Here is a 21,770-nt window from a genome sequence, read left to right as displayed (position 1 = left end):
AGAAATTATCGGGCAAATAAAACTACTACAATTGTTTTTAGAGGCAGGGGCAATATATGCTCCCTAAGAAAACGATGGTTTAGTGCTGCAATGGTTATGGCAGGTCTACAGCCTGGTTTGAAGTTTCTTTTTTCCTCGCGAAAATGGCTGAAAATTATGTACATCAATATGACTTTCTCACAACAAGACTTCTCAGGACAAACTCAATAAAGTAGATAGGCAGTCTATACATCATCGTTGTCACCTGAGTGCTGACCATGTAATTGTCCCAAAACAACATCAAGATTTTATAATATATATATATATATATATATATATATATATATATATATATATATATATATATATATATATATTATATATATATATATATATATAAAACTTAACATATATACTTGAAAACAAATGTGTCTGTTTAGACCGTGAACGTTCAGGAAAATATGCTATGTTATTGAAAAGAAACTAGAACTACTTAAATTGACGTTTTGGTGTTGTCGACTGCATTTTTGCCACGGGAAAGTTATCGCCTCTATTTGGACGTGGCGCAAGGGAGCCGTCTACTATTTACACACATTCGAGGGTTTGTTTTAGACAGCGGATGCGAATTTAAAGGAGGGGTGGATTAGTGCCCCCTCCACCCTCCTCGCATTATGTTGACAGAAATGAGGCTGGGCATTGCAGAAATGCTCGCGACGTCCTAAGTCATACAGAAATTCAAGAAACTATGTTAGTTATGTCCTTGGCGGGCCTCAGCACTGCCTGGAAAACCCCGCTAAAGAGCGACATGGGTGACTATGAATCAATCATTTGTATTCTTTTAAGAGTAAAACAAAAACAAAGCAAAATAGACTTGTTTTGATTTAATTTCGCCCATGTCACTACAATAATTACGCATGGGCTCTCAGAAAAACACTAGACCCGGGGTACTATTGAGTTGTGCGTGACTTGAATAGATAGACAGAGCGTTCTGTTGAGAAAGCCGGACAGAAAGGGGTCGCCGCGCTGCCCATCAAAGGACGATACTTGCAAGACTAGCCGTGATACTGCACAATGAAAGTGACAGACGGGTTAACTGATTTGCTGACGGCTATACCAATGTCGTCGCGCCTTGAACCACCAGTAATCTTTCTATTTTTCCACCGGGGCTGTATACTACAGCTCGGTGATTGCCAAACCAGTGCAGAGAAACAAACCGATCTCATACCCAATGTTTGCAGAACGCAACATGTTGTACCGTTGTGCTAATCAATGCAATCAACGCCCCGTGTCAACAAACAGAGCATCTGTTCCGTAGAAAGATTTTCATACTAAAGTGACGTTCAAATACGATAATCAGACACGGAAATGATCAGACAATTACAGAAAAAAGGACATAAGTCAATATAATTTAATCTAGCTGCGCATCAGTGTTATTTTTTCTTAAATACAAATTAATATCGTTCAGGGGCGAAGAATCGGAAATTGCAAGTACGGCTGCAAATAGTGACACACTTTTATTTCTCCCATTTTTTAGAGATTCAAAACAAATGTTTGAAAAATTCTTGTCTTCCGTCGGAAATTAATTTTACAATTAACACTATAAATCAATGGCAAGGGACTATCTATTACCCGGCTGAGAAACTATGTTTTAAAAAAAAGGCATACGTTCAGATGCGTCTGCAAGACGTTATGCGAAATGGATTCGTTGAGAGACAAATCATGTAATCGATTGAGTTTTCGAATTCCTCAAAATTGCGCCTAGTGAGTGTATTTGAGAAAATGTGCCATGTGGTTATTTTCCAAAGAGGATAGGGGGTTTCTGCAAGTATACCAGCAATATTTTTCAGAAGTGATTCACTTTTGGATTAAAAAATGGACTTAAATTTTGCCGCAGTTTCACGATTAAATTTTGAACCAGAACCTATGGTTATATTGTTCCGGCTTGATGCGTGACGTATACATGTCCAAGAAGTAGTTTTTATGTGTCCTCATGATACACAAATATAGATCGCTAGTGTTGCTTTGAAAAAGAATAGTTTTACCCGGTGTACATGTTTCATTGTATTTTTTGTACAACACTAAAGAGCAATTGATGTTGAATTCATGACGCTATTTTTGCGTGCCCTCGCCCCGCAAAAATCCAAAGCTTGATTGCACATTGTTTGTTGGTAGAAATCATGATCATGGTCTGTACCTCTGATGGGCCATAAATCCATTGCGCGCGTTCAACGTCAGAAGAGGGTAGGTAAAGTCCCCAATCTCTTAATTACGTGGTTTAGTTCAAGGTTATGCACGCAGAGAGCTGTCATAAGCTCGAGTAGAAAAACCGTTTAGACAAGAGCCAATCCGACATAATTTAGGGTTCACCAAATTACAAAAAAACGAATAATCGAAATAGGTCCAGGCAAGTACAATGGAATCGTTTCGGAGGGGGGACTACTGTCAACACTGATTATAACTCAATCGTTCGACATAGCTCTTCCGTTTTGTGTGAAATTTGAAAATAATTGAACGGTGTTTATTTTGAAAACAAGAAGGTTACAGCTTTCATATTTTGAAATTTTGTGCTTTTGAAGTCCAACGGAAGGAGATCGATACGGTCGTGATAGAGAAAGCGAACGGATTGCTAAAGAAAGTCGGCATCGTCTGACAGACCGTTTTTTCTTCCGTTAAAATGTTTCTAAATTGGCATTTGAAAGAGCTTTCCATACAAAGGATAACGAGTTTGCTTTCTTGAAAACACCTGATCAATTACTATCGTTTAAATATCGTGCTTTTTGGGAAATACTTTCTTTAAAATGAAAGGTTATGTATTGTTACGCCTACAGTGCAGGCCTGTTAAGGAGATATGGTGAGTTTTAGTCGGTATACAGCCTAAGCCAAAACGGTCGCGCCCACTTATAATGGAGTTTATAAATTGCCGGTGTTAATAGCCAAGCCCGTCGGTTGTTTGTTTACAGGACTCACTCTTTCTTCTTCTTACCCAGGTCTTTCTAGTCGACCTCTGTCGTTGAAAGTAGGGGCTTGCACTTGTCTCTTTTAGAGCTTAGCCAAGCGAGAAATTACAAACACATAATAATTGCGAGTGAGTTGCTAAATAGGCTTGCAGGCTATGCACGGGTTTAGACGGAGATTTGTTTAAACTCTGGCGATTTGTTTCGATACCGACAGAGCGGGGTTACATAAATTGTAGGGCGGCACAGACCCTGCAACGGATTCACAAGGTTTCTTTGCCTGCAGGCATTTGGAACAACGCCCATTGCAATATGATTGGAGGGGGTTTAGAGTACGGCTCTGGTTGCTTAGAAATGCCACCGCGCGGGCTCTGGTTGGCTACAAATCATGGCATTTGACATAATCCGGGTCATTGACGCAAAAAGATTATATTTTTATCCGTAATCTTCCATTTTCAGATTATGATCCAACAAGTGGTAATTCCATCAAAACGATAAATGCTACCTTAACCTAAGCCGGTCTTTCATAAAGTACAAAATATTACGATTTAAATGGAATGATACCTTAGATGTCCACTTAGTCAATTCTATTGTCGTCTGCAACTCCACTGCGCACCACATGGTGCGCACTGATAAGGATTTTTTTTTTCGATATATATTACGTTCTTGTTGTGCTTACAGGGAAGCATTCTAAATGTTGTAAACAAATGAGCATAAAATAGCAATGATAGAATTCTAGTATGGTACAGACGACTCGGAAGATCAACCAAACCGGAATTTAAATGAGCTAAACTTTCGATGCCGCGTCTTTAAGGTAGAATGCGCGTCAGGGAGAGATTTTTGACTTTCAAACTTTTACAATACCTTTTGGTCCAGAACTTTTGGGAGGGGTTCATTTTGAAGCTAATGGAGAGAATGAAGTATTCCCGGCTTATCTTTGTGACAATTTGATCACCCCGTTTTGTTAAAGACAATGATGGCTGCCATTTTGAATTCAACTATGGGTAAAAACATAATATTGGGTATTTTTATTTCTCCTGGATCGAATTTTTACACTGTGACTCCAGATTTTTGTATTGATTAGAAAAGGAATGGTTTAGGGTTTCTGTACGGAAAGTTTGAGTGAGAGTATAAGTCTTTGAACTTCAAGGCGCTCAATACTTTAAAAGTTTATGCGCTCACTTTTTAGTCCCCCTCTTTCAGTGGAGCATGTGTGCGTTTTAATTCGAACTATTCTCAAATTTAGTCAAGATGTGTCTGTTTCTTACCGCTTGACTGGGAATAAAATACACCTGTATTTTAATGTATATTAATTGAACTTTTAGAACATTTAATTTGAAAGCGATCGTGTTACTTTAAGTGTCTCTTATTTTTTAAACCGTGATGATTCATGTTAGAGGTCTGAGTATAACCACAAAACCACTGATTCTTCGTAGTAGTGATCTAACAACAGTAGCAACAGTATCAACATTACCTCCACCACTACTGATAAAGATGTCGTTAATGACGATATCAATAATCATCATCATCATCATCATCATCATCATCATCATCATCATCATCATCATCATCTTCACTGATCTGACTGATCTTAGCAAAATGATGTCTGCAGGAAGCGACCCCTTCTATTATACCTTCATAATCTGAAACAATGAAAACAGAACGTCTTCGCCTTCTGAGTAAATTTACCATTTAATGTTCAATTTGTGTGTTTCATTTGTTGTTTGTTTTTTTTGTTTGTGGAGTAAAATGAGACTCTAATGATGACGTCAACAAACACTCTTCTCTGAGTGACAACCTTTCCACTCCATGGTTTGCAGAAAACCCTGTAATTTGTACAGGCCATCGAACTCAGACCTGTATGTATGTATGTACATGTGTTTATATGTATCTCTGATGCACGCATGTCTTTACCTTTCAGTCTCTTAATCACTTCAGTCTTCAAGGTCAACTGTGTCTTCTCATCAACTAGTTATAGTCTTGTCTTGTCTGTCTCCCATCAATCTACCTTTGTCACAGTCCTTCCCCCCTCTCTCTCTCTCTCTCTCTCTCTCTCTCTCTCTCTCTCTCCCCACAATACTTTCACAGCAATTAAAGTATGACAATCCAATTGAAGCACCCGTCAGACAGACAGACTCAAGTTGTAATTATTCCCGGTGGTCGCCCATACAATCGTTAATACGCCAACGAAACAAACTTATTAGGGAGTAAAGCTTTGGACAGTATGGACCCCGTTAGTAAGTAATTTAAGGCAGTGTTTATTTAGCTCTCGTTGTTTTCACCAGATCACGAAACCTTGGGATCGGTTTAATTAGAAAAAAGCAGAAGTCCCGCTCCCCTTTTGATCCCAATGTTTTTCTAGTCCTGCTACTTTTCTGTGACTTTTTATGTGTCTCCGAAACCCGGGGGATTGCCTAAAGCTACATCACAATACGTATGAATCGTTATCATGGATATGCAAATTATTCTAATCTGGTTCGAGCCAGCATGAACCGAGCTCTCTCTCGTCGGTGTCTATTTCGGCGCTCCGTGATAAGACAACGCCAGGAGCGCTGTAACTATTGGTTGGCAATGTTATCGTTTGTTCGGGTTATCTGTATAGATTCAACATTCCCCGCGACTCAATAAAAACCCATTGGTATGTTCTCTCTGTATCGTCCGTAACCGTATACCAATATGACGTTCCTGTACTTTGTGCTATCTCTGCCAATGTTCTTGCTGATAACATAGATTTTTACTGAGGCGTACGCCACGCATCGAAATCTGGGATGTGTCCCCTAAACGAGTTGTATGGCTTTAGGGGGAAGAGCGCGCCATTTGGATAGATCGTCCGAGATCTTGTGTCGGCTGATTTCACTTTAAAATTCACAAACAAATGAAAAATTCAGCAGATATCATTTTTCAACATTTTGAGCCTCTTTTTAATGCTTCTCTGCCAGTAAAAAGATCTTGAGTTGCTACACTTCCTTAAGAACTTCCCGACTTTTTCAGGTCTCAAGAACCGCTGGGTAAAATATGTATGACTCTCCGATAAGTTCTGCGTGTTAGATAGGAAGTGCACAGCACATTCAGCAAATGTTGTTGTAATATTGCCATAGTCAACAGTCAATTGGTATTGTAAGCTTGATATGTCCATATTTGGAGCGACTTCTTTCATGCATTAGCCCTTTGAGCTCTGTAATTGTCTCCCGCCAAAATTTTAGTGCAAAATGTTTACCAATTTGATGAATTTTCTGTTATTTTTTGATAATTTTGGACCAAATGGACATCACATTTCAATGGCTACAGTTTTTCTTAAAACTTTGGCAAAAATCTGAGAAAAATTTACTGGGGTTTATTTTATAAAGGGGACAAAAATAGACTTTGGCGCTCAAAGGGTTAAAATAACTCAGAGTTTTGTAATTCAAACAAATGGCGGTTATTTTCTCCCTCAATCTTTGTAGAACTGATGGCGTCTTCACTAATTGATCTGGCTGTAGGTCAGGCGATGGTACCTCCCCCTTCATCAACCTTTGTCCGCGTCTTCCCAAAAGACAAAGGAAGAATAATGAAATCTGGTTGAAAGCCGTTCGCTATATTCATCATTGTGAAAACATTGTTGACTCCATCAAGTACCTTTACGCGGTATTCAGAAGCATATTCAGTCGAAAATAGAACAAAATCTTCTACTATGTTTTTGCTATTTGACTCCAGTATCTGAATCCAAATCGTGTTCCATCAGCTACCTCTTCATCTCTTTACGATCAGTCTATACGACTATCGCTGCTATCTATAACGTTTTCTCTTTGTTTTGTTTTCGTGTCGTATCTTTTCATTTTCCCCTCTATTCTCTCAAATGGCAGTAATGTCTCCTCATTTGCCAAGTCCCTCTTTGGTTATGTGTACATTTTTTCTTTTCTTTCGGTTATTCTATTTCCATATAGTTCGTCTCATATATTCTTACCACTCCTACCCTCTCTCTCTCTCTCTCTCTCTCTCTCTCTCTCTCTCTCTCTCTCTCTCTCTCTCTCTCTCTCTCTCTCTCTCTCTCTCTCTCTCTCTCTCTCTCTCTCTACTCAGAACAACATTCACATTCTCACATTCTTGAACGTTCAAACAATTCCAATTCGGATTACGAGGATTAAGTACACATTGGATAATTGCATCCTCGCCCGCCAACGTTCACAATGAATCGACGGCTATTGTAAAAGATTTTTATAGTTTCTGAGCGTTGACAGTAGCAGCCATCAAGAAGTTGTGTTACTCTGTAGATTGAAAACGCTTGATGTTGTCGAAGGACTACATGTTTCTGCCGCCGGCAAGCTGTTACCTCTTGAATTTAAGATTTTAACTGTATTATTGTTCAAGATTTTTATCCGCGTCCTTTATCTTATATTGATTTTTTTCAATACTTCTTGCTCTAACTTCATCGACGAAAGTAAGTTTAAAAGCGCTGCAAACATTGGCCTCTTAAATATTTCCTTTTTGTCTATCCTCTCTAACGGCTGCCTCTCTATCTGTCTCGCTATCCGTTTGTCTCCCCTCTCCTCTCTCTCTCTCTCTCTCTCTCTCTCTCTCACCTCTCTCTCTCTCTCTCTCTCTCTCTCTCTCTCTCTCTCTCTCTCTCTCTCTCTCAATTTATGCACAACATGAAGCTCACCACTAACGAGACCAGACCTATTTCCACTCGTCTCCATGACAACTAGTCGTTTGCAAAAGGCTTATGTAAAGTTTGTATTTTCGTTCATCTTCTAAAAAAACTAGCCAGTGATTTGCTCACGTTGAAACATGTCTCCAGTCGTAATCTCATAATCGGTTTTCGCTCTATCGACTTCCATCCGTCAAAGGCAAATACTGAACAAATTGACTCTTTTATCGGAAGACGGTCTTGGCACAATGGAACTCTAATTGCGTGGTTTTAACAAGGGTATGTTATACCATAGCCAGGTCTTCCCAAAATGGAAAAGAAAACTCTCTGACTGAGTTGTTAGTTCCATGCGCACTTACACCGCAAAAGGCTTTATCTTCCCCCGTCAAATGAAACGAACGTAAGCGATGAATGAAACATAAACAGACTTTGTTTGAACTGAAAATGAGTCTCGGGAGTCTGCTGTGGTTTTTTCTCCTTCAAGTCTTGGACTGTCATAATTCAAGGACTTTCTATCGTTTGTGAATGGACGGACAAATTGGTCAATCTGGCGAACTGACCAGAACCATCTTTCCATGCATTGAAAAGTGTTGTATGCTAAATTGACCATCTACAGAGTTTAAAAGTTTTAAGTGTCCTTTTCAATGATTCCATTATCAGACCAAGGATGGTACCATCAGCCAATTTTCTTGTGTTCCAATTTAAGCAGAACACAATTTGGCTCATGTTTTCACTCTTTATTATACTACCATGTTTGTCTGTGTTCACATTGAGTTCTTTGACATTACAACAAAATAATTCTTTCTTCCTAAATATTCCGCACCTGCTCAATCCTTGTTGTTTGGCTGGCCGCGTACACGTGCAAAGTCTGAAAATCTCTCAGACGAGACCGTCACAAGACTCAATGCGCCAAAAACGCGTTCTTCTGCGTTTGAATGTTTGGATTCACCGTACCCCTCACGCTGTTTATCTGCCCTCTTTTCTCGACTTCTGCCTTCACAAGTTAATCGGACACAGAGTTATTAATAAGCCGGGCACTCGGCCAGGCTGCACTTTCTTGGGTAACTTTGTACTACAAACCAGTTCAACTGTGAAATCTGAACAACAAATTTATGGCCAAATGGTCATTCATTTCGTTTGCTGCTCCTGAAAGTTTTGTCATATATCAAAGTTTCGTTGATAGGAAATTATAACTTCACAAAAGCTTACTTAAACAGTCCGCTTCCAGACAAATGCATAGATAACCGGCATGCCTTGCGGCGCAGTGGGATATCAGTTTCCAATATAGTCTTTAACAGATCAGTCAAGTAATATGAACCATTGCAGAATAGTGATTCGACACTTTAAATGCGCATCTTCTCGCTCTCTCTCGAGCCCCGAATAAAATTGTGCGGTACCGTTTAAGTTGTTGCATTGTGCGAATTTCCCACATTTCATTTCAACCACACCGTGTAATTGACAACAATTAATTAAAACTAACACGTGGTGGCGTCATGATTGCTGGGTAGGAAGATTAAACCACCTTTTCACGGATTCTTCCAACTAACTCAAGACAGAGCTCAACACTTTGTTCTTCTAAACAAACAATGATCTCATGGACAAAAAACAACACGAATAAATTAGACTACACACTGTCTTTATTTCGTTTCGACTCAGCATGGCCGCTGGGTTTTTTCTTCGCTGTGTATGGAGCGCCGCACACATCACATCAAGAAAGTAATATGGGCCCTTACCGTAATTAATAAAAAAGCCTTTTTATTAAAAATGCATTTACGCTGGAAAGGTTTTCATTCTTTATATTCTAATGTGATATGAAGCAGCTAATACAGCTAGTCGCAATCTATTTTTAAAAGCTCTGGTCTATACACTACTTCTTCTGTAGCATAGGCTCCATGTTTCATTGTTGGTTTTTTTTGGAGATAGTACTCAAGAAAATCAGAAAAAGTGCATCATTTAAGCGAATATCGCATTTTCCTAAATTTGGCAATAGCTAAGATAACACTTTGAATCAACTTTTGACGAGCAATGTTATCATCATTGGCACAAGTACAACTTTTTACTTTAGTTTAGTTTGTTTGCCTGCTTCAATCATCGGCGGCATTTTACATATAGACCAACTTTTCCTTTTAATTAATGACTGCATATAGTCAACTTTCTCGTTGATATTGACCTATGTAATGTGACGTAGAGTCACACATTTTTCAAGTTTCGGGAAACGTGTATGAACCAAAGCGTACTGCTGTAAACTAGAAATCTGTATGGCAAAATATTTGGTCTTGCTTTTCCTCAAAATAGAAAGAGATGACGGTGTGACTAACTAAAATAAAGACAATATGTTATGAACTATTAAAATAATACACACAGGCCTTCACCTTTTGTTGTTAACTGCAAATAGTGCACAACTCATGTTATCATCACACAAAGTCTTATTTCTTTGTTGATGTTCGCGCTTTGTGGTTTTCTGCTTTTTCTTTCTCTAGCTCGTACATCTATTAATCAAGTCTTATTAATACCGGGGGTACGCGTCAGTATTGTCTTATATTTCAGTGAATTTCTCTGCCATATCTGTATTCCTATCATTTATTCATAATTCATCATATGTCGTTATTTATTCACATGGTTATTTCGGGACAACGAACGCAGACTCGGGCTTGTTTTGCAGAACTACCTTGCGCAGACATCGCCATTTCCAAATACATTGTTTCTTTCCATACGAAACGTGATTTTATGACGAAACGAAACTAAGCTGAAACACACGGTGTTCATAGATTGCGGTTACTTTCTGCGAAATATAAAAGTGTCGTTTAGAGGAAAGTCAAAGGTTTTGGATGATATTTTAAAGAAGATTGCTGTGGACGGGGAAAAGTGACGATGTTGCAGGCTGATCGAGTGGCTCTTCATGAGATCTCAACATTTAAAGTACAACTCAACATTTTGATAGTTCGACTTGTTCGTGTTCATCGTAACAATGAGCGCGCGAAAGTGTCTTGTAACAGAGGATCATGTCCATATTTGTGACTCCAACCCATGTCCGTTTTCCTGTTATTGAGGAAGAGCCGTGTATGCAACAAGGCAACCGATCCCCTTCGTCAAAATTCTTTCAGCAACTTACGCTACCCGCAATATCGAAGAATGAAATGCACGAAAACTCTGGTTTATATTGTTTTCTGACGTTGATGAGGTTTTATTTTTGAAGAGGATGAATTTTCTGCCATCTGGTCAGCAGTGATGACTTAAATTACCTCAGAGATTCCACCAATGATCACGCCAGACGACACCGAAAACAACCTTTCACTTTCCAAAGGCGCTCACCATTTATGTACCAAATAACACACTCATGAACGACGATCACGTGATCAGCACCTGTGAAAACCTGCCTTGCTGTTTGTTGACGCTTTTTTTCCTCCCTCCCTCCCTCACCCCAGAGAAAAATAATTTCGACTTTTGTCGCGCTAAACAAACAGCGAGGCGGTCTTAATATCGCGTTACATGCCAACAAACAGGAACGAGGTTAAGCCGAGGAAAGATAGAGAGATGTTCTTTCCTTTGCAGTTGTTTGTTTGTACCGTCAACCAATAGAACCCGCTAACTGTTGATAACACATACATGTACCTGAAAGGTATCGGCGTGCTATAATAACATGCAGTAGCACATGGGTTCTACATAAATATTTGGAGTCGGTCTGGTAGAAAGGAATGAATCTTTGCAAAAGAAACGAACACCGATGAGCAAGTAAAAACATGGCGACCGCAGCTTAAAGACTAGTCGGGGAGATAATTTGAAATACAGCACGTTCGATGGAGATCCTCAATATCAATATTTGTCAGGGCGGCGGGACAAAAAGGGAATTTGGAATGACTTTCCTAACGTGGGCACAGCTCCTAGCTCCAGGAAACGATCCTCACAAAAGAGAAATGAAGAAATAACATCTTTTTTCGGGGCGATCATAACAGACGCTGAGTCGGGGATCCCGGCGTTGAATTCTCTGCTGTCAGCTACACAAACTGCCCTAGAGTGTGAAATTCCTTCGATTTTTGAAGTTTATAGAGTCCATAGGTGTGCGCATTGAGTTTTGGGGAAAAGCTTTTTTTTGGATGAAATGAAAGTCGGAAGATTGTAAAACGTCGTGTTTTGGCACTCAAGGCTGAATTCCTTATCCAAAATTGATGTGGAGTTTCAAAGGCTAAATATTGATATAAGGTATATGGCAATCGTGTTTGCTGCGTATCTCTCGCAAACGATGAATCTTTAATCACGGTTTTGAAAAAAAAATGAACAAAAACTGAATGCGTTCTTTTCAAGAAAGCCAGTCCGATAAACGTTCTGGAAACGCAACTATCTCCCACGGAAGTCGTTGTTACAGGATGAGAATTTTCCACGCTGTTGTGAGTCGCTATTATCGATGACAATGTAGATAAGAAACTCCAATGGGATGATATTTTCTTACAAATACCGACAAGACAGATTACTCTCGACCCCCCACGTTATGCAGGCGGATATAACGGGACCTTGTGCCACGACTTCGCCATGCAAGCCAATATAACGGCGCATATCGACAGATCTGATTAAATCCTTCCTAAAACACAGTAATACAATGATGGTGACACAATTTTGGCCCGCACTTTCCTGAAGATCGACCTGTTAGCGACGCGGCGCCTCGGTGCCTGTTTTTGGAAGGCGGGGAAGAGGGAGACAGATAGCGTGGAAGGGGCTGTTTTGCCCGCGGCAAAAATAATCAATAAAACAAAGGGAGTTCAGGTGGCCTCCTATGTGAAAACCTCCGATAGTGCTCCGTGCCTTTGTACATGGAATCCCTACTCGATTACAACAAAAGAACACATCACCGCAAACAAATCGTACAAAAACAAAGACCCAAATCAAGAGCACTTTTGCCAGTACTTGCCCCACAGCGTATTATTCCTTAGCGATGGTATTTTTCAACGAGGTATGTCCGACATGTTTACAAGTTTACCTGTCGGGCGAACACAATTCCCGGAGCCTCCCTGCCAGAAAGAGCGAGAGACGCGCAAAACAATGCGAAGAAAAGCTCAAGTGGTTTGAATAACACATACTGAAAGAATGGTTCGACTCTTCAATCCTTGTCCCTCGCTACTCCAATGAGCTCTCAAAAATTGTATATTGTCCAGTCAAGGTTGAAATCTAGTCAGACTTTTTACTTTCGAATCCGTTTTTTTCTCTAGTGCATGTTAATTTCAATGAGTACCCGCAGAGTGGTTTAAAATCTTACACATGCCAACGGAGGACGTTTTGTCTTTGAAATTCCGTAAATTATTAGAATCGCTGAGAGAAGATGGCAAACAACTTACAAAAGAGAAAAATAACAGCAATCATGGTTTTAAAACGTACAAACAGTCTGGGAATTTTGCGAGAAATCGAGAAGTTCCCTTCCTTCGATCAATCGATATCCGAAGAAACACGTTCGGCACGGGATATTAAGTTCATATGCTCATATATGTGCTGTATGTACTAACTTTTGCATGGAAAGTTGCCTGAAAAGCGACTATTGAATGCAGCGATGATAGCTGAACAGACAAGAATATTTGTCACTGAGGAAGTCACTTTAAAGTTAACGAGCAGGAAATAGTCAAGTACGATGAGCGGCTAGTTTGACTTATGGCATTGCGAATGTCACGACAGCTGTTTGAGAAGAGCACTGATAGCGGTGAACGCGCGCACATTTCAACATGGCCTGCTGATAAATCACGCCTCATATATTCTTGAAATGTCATCGAGAACAGAGTTAGCCCGAGTGAATCTGGCTTTGGTCAAAGTTTGAGAGAGATGTTTTTCTCAAAGTTGCCCTCGGCATCATAATTGCCATTGTATGAAGTTTCAAACAGAGTTGACAAGAACAAAAGATGCCTTGTTTTTCTTCTCTATGCCTTTCAAAAAAATTGGACGGATTACACATTAGCGTCAAAACTTCCAAGACTGTTGTCCTTTCATCTTTTTTCACTTCCGCATTCCACTGCGGATTTCAAAGAAGTTGTCTTTCCCACAGTCGATAAAGATCTCCGGAGCCCTTGAAATCCCCCACAATTTCGTATTTGTTTAGCACACCTTAATAGGACACGTTATAGGTTCGATTGGTGACACGATGAAGGAGTACCATCTTTCTTGAGACTGTCATCTGTTGCTGTGTTTTTTCTATAAAAATATGGGTGTAAAATTAATGTGATGTTCAAGTTGCATGAGGGATCTAATCTCAAAGAGGAGGGTGGTTTCCCCGCCAATAAAAAACTTAGATCTCTAAGAATAACGACCGGGCCCTTGTACCTTTTATTCTCTGAGTAAATAATCTATTGTGTCGGGCTTGTTAGAAGAATTCGATAAATACCTTACCGGTTTGTATGTAAGTTTTGTAGAATGTTACGGCATTTTTCTAGGATAATAAACACTCATGGTTTCTAGCGCACCTGTTTGGCACTGTTTCTACACGCCAGTTGTGTTAGTTTGGGAAAGCGCACACAATTATCAATAGAGACCTTCCAATTACTGCCGTGAAGGTGTTTTTTCTCTAAATTCATTGCGCGTTTAATGAGATGATAAAATCATATGGAGGTAGCTACTTGCACGATAAAAGCAAGCAAAGAAAACAAGGCTCTTCATTTCAAGTGCCGCATGTCCGAGCAAGTAGTGTTATCTAAAGATTAACGGTACTATGTGTGAAAAATGCTTTCTTAACACCGACAAAAGTACACTTTACTTTAGCTTAGCATAGGATTTAACTTGTTTTGCTTGCCTAAAAATGTACTTTTTTGAGAGATGTTTGTCACCGTTGAATTTGCTTAACCGGGACACAATCAGGATTTTCCCCTTTTACTTCTGTTTGCAGATCGTTCATCGTTTCGTTCCCCACACAAGTTCTCAACTCTGAACGGCTTTGCCTTTCAAAAGTCCAACTCACAGAACACGATGACGTCACTCGATCTGGATACCACCTCATTTGATATACCAGAAGGTGAGACAAACACATGAAAACGTATCTGTTTGTCTGGTTTTCAAGTTTTCTTTTTACTTTTTTATTCTTTACTTTTGATGGGTATTGTCGCAACAAGCAAGAGAATACTACTAAAACGACTAATTTTATGTATGAACGAACGTGTTTAAACTAAATGCGTAAGAAACGAATCGAAATTTCATGAAATTAACATACTCCAATGTGAATCTTATCCTATTTTCGAACAATGTAATTGGCCACCAGCTTTGTTGCTTATTTCTTTGGAGTTTCAGCAATTTATGTCATGCTGAAGTGATATAAGAAATAAGATAAATATATTTGATTGTGATTTCGATGTATTCGCCAAAAGCTTCATTAAAAACAACATTTCCTCCGTCATGGCAGTCACCTGTATTATTTTAAAGGTTGCCTTCCGAATGCAGGATAGTAGACCTGTTGCATTGAAGTGCATATCGCTTAAAAGTACAGCTTTAAAGCTATTGGAACTAATTTGGGATAATTCGATTTTCATATATTTCACATTTCTCAAATTGAAAGTGTTAAGTGCAATATAGCGGAATGTTGCAATATCGCAAATTACTCATAAAAACAAGTGTGTAATATAAAAAGAAAAGCAGATGAGATAACATTTGTAGATTAAATCGACATTACTTCACCTTCCAATTATCCTAAATTAGTTCGTGTTCTTTATATTCTTTACCGCTGACCAGTTGATCAATTCCTTTCCTAATTAGTATGACTGATTACTCAGGTCTTGAAATCTAGTTTTATAATTACGTCATCTGTACCTTTTCAGGAATTGCAATCTACCAGACGACGTTTGCCGGATGCATGCATTATGGAGTGTTTTGCAATAAGGACGTTATTCCAAAAGGAAGCAAGTTCGGGCCGTTCGTCGGCAGAATCGTGCACACCAGCGAAATCAAAACAAACGACGACAATACGCACATGTGGGAGGTGAGTTAAGGCTCGCAAGATGGCGCTGTTGAGAAAGAAAACGGCGATGGCACAGTTTTTACAAATGAAAAAAATATTCTAGCGTAAGCTTATGGGGCGCCTTAAGAATTTGGTACAAAAATATCTTTGAAGAACCACACTCGGGCTGTGGATGCACAAGATAAGATTAGCTATTCAATAACTCATCGCTTACTACACTCCCCTGAACGTTCATTTTCTTATTTACTATTCTTTGTCTGTGATTAGCCACAGTGCTATTTCCTGTTTAATAAATACTTTCACACGACAGACAAACGTTTACAAACACCGTTAAACCTTCCTGTAGATATTCCAAGACGGAAAACTCAGTCACTTCATCGACGGCAGGGGAAGCGCTGGGAACTGGATGAGCTACGTGAACTGCGCCCGCTACGCCCAGGAACAGAACCTCATTGCCGTGCAGATCGATAAAGAAATCTTCTACGAAGCCTGCAAGGATATTCCAAGGGTAGGTGTCGTGTTAGACTGAACAATCTGTTGGCCGAAGACGCATTTTTATGGAACACATCCCAGATCTGTCGCTGCGGCCTGATTCACACGTCAGATCGAAACTGCAGACAGTATCTGTTGTCGAGTCAAAAAACGATTTTTGGTATGCTCTTCCTAAAACATGTTACAGTTGATGTTAAACAGTGAAGGAAAATGTTATAAATAGTATGTAACGAAAAGGTGCGGTAGTGTTTTGTTGATTGTGTTAGGCATTGGTTTGAACTACGAATGATATAATATATAACATGTCACAGTCGTATCTCAGTCTTGAATAATATTGTACGTGTATACTTCGAAACTACGACGGTCACACTTAATAGCTTAATGTTCCAGTTCACCAAAATCAATTTTACTTCATTTCATGATTTTGGTTTAATCTCAAAAAGCTCAAGATGACTTCTGGATCTAATTGAATCGCATTTTCACTCACTTCTGTTCTCTTTCACAGAGCCAAGAGCTGTTAGTTTGGTATGGTGATTGTTACCTCCAATTCATGGGAATTCCGGTAGCTTTGAAAGAGATGGCCGACGGGACAAACATTGACGACAACACGGCCGAAAGTAAGTTTTCCTTCTGGGGTAAAAAACATCAGGGATTTTTTAGCAAAATGTCTTCTTTCAAGACGGAACCGCAATGAGGATATCTTTGCGTAGCGGGCAAAGTTTACTTCAGAATATTTGTGTCTAACTTTTCAAAATTAGGATTTAGCAGTGGTACATTTTAACACACGGGCTTGCAGACGAAACGGGCAAGAGCAGCAAATCTAAAACAACTACGGCGTACATTATTACAAAAGAAAAAGTCTTTGAGATTAGGAATAGTACTGATTCGCCTAGATCTGAAATACGGTAATCATGAGTTTAGGCAAAGTTGTGGTGACTGGGTATAGATGGCAGCTTGGACATATTTCACTTCTATATGAAATTCTCCGAGTCTGACGTTTACTTTCAGCCAATTGAATTGTTGCTGCTGCATGAAAGATTTTGTGAATAAAAAGCCTTCTCTCAACGTAACGATGCATTGCTTAATTTCAATTGCAGATAAAGAAGGATACCAGTGCGATAGATGTGGGAAAGTCTTTGCCTATAAGTATTATCGCGACAAGCATCTCAAGTATACAAGATGTGTGGATCAGGGCGACAGGAAATACCCCTGTCACCTCTGTACTCGTTCCTTTGAGAAGAGAGATCGCCTTCGTATTCATATATTACACGTACACGAGAAACACAGACCACACAAGTGCACAGTCTGCGGGAAAAGTTTCTCTCAGGTGAGTCACGTGGCTTGATGGACGAGATTCTCACAGTCTCTTTGCATCTACATCAATTTGTTAAATATGTACATCACACATGTAAATGAAATTCTCTTCTTTCTTTGAGTTGTTGATTGAAGAGTAAATTTCGACATAGTATGGCTAATATATAACGAATATATATGATACATACATATATATATATATATATATATATATATATATATATATATATATATATATATATATATATATATATATATATATATATATATATATATATATATATATATACATCTCAGTTTATAGGCAGGCAGATTATCAGACAAGCGAAAAGAACATATTTTTACTTTTCTAGACTTCAAAATACTTGACTGTTTTGACTATTTCTATTGATTTGAATTGGCATGTTAGGGAAACAGGAAATGAATTTGTTACGCTAATATTTACCGATTTTCAATCTTTATTTTTTTCAGTCGTCAAGTTTGAATAAACACATGAGAGTCCACAGTGGAGAGCGTCCTTACAAATGCGTTTACTGCAGCAAGGCGTTCACTGCTTCCAGCATACTGCGAACACACATACGTCAACACAGTGGAGAGAAGCCATTCAAATGCAAGCACTGTGGCAAGGCATTTGCCTCACATGCAGCACATGACAGTCACGTGAGAAGGACGCACACCAAAGAAAAACCTTGTATTTGTACATTCTGCGGAAAAGCCTTCGCCCAGTCATATGAACTCAAATTTCATATGAATATGCACACTGGTTAGTAGGTATATATCGTTTAACAAAATCTATTGTCCATTTCTACCTCTTTTTACCACTCCCCCTTCACATCTGATTGGCCAAACTGTTCCCGCGAAAATCCATAAAGGGTATGAATTTGTGCCTCACTCTGGTTAAAAATAAATGTGCTCCAAATGTAGACTTTATGGGAATTTAGATTGTGTGTTTACTTTCAATGACTTGGGATTGCGGTGGCTGAGTGGAGTTGATGTCCGTGATATCAACGAGGACCTGTAATGTACCGTTCTCAGCAGGAATGCTTGTCTAACAATCAGTCTGTGATTGAAGTAATTCGCACTTTTCGTTCACTTATACGTCTTTCTTGCGAAACTTAATGAAGTGAAGGCAATAGACAGTTACCTGAAAACCATATGCTACCATATTTCGTAGACTTTGTGGACTGTATACCTCACGCAAGCCGTGAAATATAAACAAGGTCCTATTAAGAACTCCAACAGGTTCGCGTAAACTGAACAAAAATGAAAGGGATTCCATTGAAAACAGCTTCTGAATCAACAAAGTTCAGTCTACAACTCAGGAGTGACATGTACAGCAGGCCAATTCATGTTTACGTCAAAGAGTGTCATTCTGTTTTACTCCAACGATTACCAATTATCCAGAGTATTTGATATTTAAATAAGTTTATTGTACTTATGGCGTGTTTCCCTTTCCAGGAGAGAAGCCTTACTCATGTGAGAAATGTGGTCGCGGATTTTCCAGTCCTTCGTCACGTGACCGCCACCGTGTGCATTTTGACTGTACCACTCGTAAAAACAGAGCTCCGAAAATCATGCGTATAGACAGTATGGATTCGCTTTCTGATCCCCCCTCGCCAAGAGACGATTCCGACGCATCAAACGAGGCTCTGACGGGCAACTCACACTATGGCGTCATCTTCGGCAAGGAGATTTCCAATGACGTCACTGGCGAGGAAATCGACGTCGAAAGAGTCGACTTCAATGACGTCAATCTCGACATCAGCATACGTCATCCCGATGCCAGGAACGGGAATATTTCTAGCGGCCAACCAATAGCCGTGGCTTAATCATGGACTCAGAGACTTTTTCAATGAGCAATCTTTTTGTCGGAAATGTTATCTATTTTCACAATCGCCATAACACCAACATTCCTGAAATAAATATTGATCATTCCTTAGTGTGTCATATGCAAAAGACGTTTATGAAACTAGGTAAGCAAATTGAAAAAAAAATATAAAAATATAATACAATATCAAAATGTATAATAGCAAAAATAAATCATCGTTGATTCCAGTGTGAATTCCCCATTGAAGGAAACTCCATATGACAAATCATTTGTTGGCCAATTTATTTGGTCTATGTTGCAGACCACACTGTTAGTAATAATAATAATAATTACTCAGATTTATTCAGTAGTATATCAATGACAGGACCTCTGCCGCTTGTAAACAATTTCGCAACATTCTTTCGTTTTTTACTCAATCTGAGTACTTTCATCTTTAATATTGAGACAGGTGACGTCACATCACCAACTGTGCAATTTAAGTAACGCCAGGGTGGGCGGGGTTTAAAATTGGAGGTAACTTTGCTTATTTCAATCGTTTGTGTATATTAAGGTATGAATTGGGATGAATACATATATATGATATCACCACTTGAAATGTTGTTATCAGCAAATGTCACGGTTACTAAGATATGTAGAATCGCAAAGTTCAAAAGTTCATAGGTCTTCGATGTTATAAAGGAGACGAATATGAGGTAATGCTTGTATTTGCCAAATATGGGCATTTGGTAATCCAAACTTGCATTTACCAAATATGGGCATTCCTTTGTCATTTTGCACTTACCAAACATGGGCACTCGTTTGGTAATCGCAACTTGCATTTGACAAATATGGACATTCGCTTTGTGATTTGAACTTAGGTTCATTAAAAATTCTAGTGACTGGGCTCGGGTTTTAGAAGTTGATGGGGAAAATAATAAACTGTTCAAGTTATTAGCAATATCACCAAGACGACAACTGCCGATAGTATTTATCGATTTTTTGGTAGTTTACAGAAATTCTATCTCTATTTTTTGATTAATTTAACTTAATAGAATTTGCCAAGTTTTGTATATATTTATCAAATCTAGAATAACTGACTTACAGTTCATTTATTCAACGTTAACAAATTCGAACTAATTTGGCATAATTGGATTTTCATATTTTTCAAATTTCTCAAAAGTGTAAGGTGCCGTATAGCTGAATGTTGCAATATTGCAAATTACTCATAAAAACAAATGTGTAATGTAAAAAGAAAAGCAGATGAGATTACATTTGTAGATTAAATTGGCATTACTTCACCATCCAATTATCCCAAATTAGTTCCAATCGTGTTCATTTATTCAACGTTAACAAATTCGAACACGAAAGATCATGGGTCAGTGTACAGCGTCATAAGTCGATCACTCAGAGAGGCCGTGTTGAGTGTCAAGGTTGTTTATACCAATTTATCTTGAATTCTTCTCCTCATTGTGGAGATTGTTATGGAAAAAATGAAATGGCATGGCAATGGCTAACCAGAAAGCTATGAAGTTCATATACAGAATAAAAGAAATATTTGCTTAGTGGCAAAGAAATATCAACATCTGACGCCATATTTTATTTTGTGTTGCCGTCACAATTGTTTGAATTTACACACTACAAATTCGAAAGAGAGCTTTGTAGAAATGAATGAAAATCGACACCATTGTGTCGACTGTCTCTAGCCGCTACCTTTTCTTCGTACAGTTGTAAACATTAAGCATTGCTTTGTCATAAAACCTACAATAAATACGTCATAACGTGCTTGTTGTGCCTCTTTCGAGTTCAAAGTTAAGCGTTCGTCCTTGATCTCAGCTCAAGGACTTTGAATTTTCAACACTTATTTTTCTAAACACTATCCGCTGCAAGCAGTGTCTACGTGCGAGTCAACACGACAGCGAAAATGTTGCCACTGCTTGACTTGAAACTGAGATTGTGGTCAGCGTGAATGTAATTTGACTCAGATTAGCATTAGAACAGTGTTCTGTGAAATCCGACTCAGAGGATGTTCATCATATTACTTTCTAGGCTTTTGCAAGTTCAGTGTTCAACTTAAAGTTCACAATTCTTAACATTGGGTTGTACCATTTGGGGGGGGGGATGTAACAAGGCTGCACGGTAGTTCCTACATTATGACGTCATCACACACAGGACTTCAACATGCATGAACAGTTCTCGGTAGAATCAACTCTTTTGAAAATCACAAATATTTATATTTGAATAAATAGTCATTTAACGCGTGTCACTGTTTTATACATATGTGCATTTCATGCAATGAGGCATCAAAGTAATAAAATATATGATTAAAAATTATGTCTTTCGTGATGTAATATCTTAAAGAAACAAAGCTTTAATTTTCAATAACATTTTCATCGTTTTGCTCTATATACATATACGTATTCGTATTCTTGTTCACATATTCTGTGGAAATATCACATGTTAATCGTACCAGCACCATAAAACGTTGACGATATTTGAAGCTATTTTGGTCAATGGCTCTAGTATAGGGTAAAATGACATTGAATAATAAACTTGGCATGTCGATGTGATTTGGAATAGAACACAAGAGAATATATATCCTAATGGCTGGAAAAACAGCAAATATATCCTAAGTTACGGCTTAAGGAGCGCATTGTTTTGCTTAAAAGCTTCGTACTGACT

The 21,770-nt window shown here is 38.7% G+C and overlaps 1 protein-coding gene across 6 annotated transcripts in view; it reads left to right on the top strand.

Annotated features, from left to right (window-relative positions):
* The window catches only part of LOC139115201 (PR domain zinc finger protein 14-like), a 74,563-nt gene extending 55,295 nt beyond the window's left edge, over window positions 1-19,268 (top strand). For 4 of the 6 annotated variants that reach the window (XM_070677145.1, XM_070677146.1, XM_070677144.1 and 1 more), the window contains 7 exons: window positions 14,417-14,542; window positions 15,339-15,499; window positions 15,825-15,986; window positions 16,476-16,587; window positions 17,068-17,297; window positions 17,756-18,047; window positions 18,743-19,268. In XM_070677145.1, the coding sequence (XP_070533246.1) occupies window positions 14,417-14,542; window positions 15,339-15,499; window positions 15,825-15,986; window positions 16,476-16,587; window positions 17,068-17,297; window positions 17,756-18,047; window positions 18,743-19,113 (1,454 nt within the window). In that variant the 3' untranslated portion in view covers window positions 19,114-19,268. Of the gene's footprint in view, window positions 1-14,416; window positions 14,543-15,338; window positions 15,500-15,824; window positions 15,987-16,475; window positions 16,588-17,067; window positions 17,298-17,755; window positions 18,056-18,742 lie in introns of all 6 variants that reach the window. The other 2 variants (XM_070677149.1, XM_070677148.1) reach the window with 2 other exon arrangements.
* The last annotated feature ends 2,502 nt before the right edge of the window (window positions 19,269-21,770 follow it).

The sequence above is a fragment of the Ptychodera flava genome, chromosome 17, assembly GCF_041260155.1.
Source record: "Ptychodera flava strain L36383 chromosome 17, AS_Pfla_20210202, whole genome shotgun sequence".
NCBI classification, from domain to species: Eukaryota; Metazoa; Hemichordata; class Enteropneusta; family Ptychoderidae; genus Ptychodera; species Ptychodera flava.
This window is presented reverse-complemented; position numbering and strand designations above follow the sequence as displayed.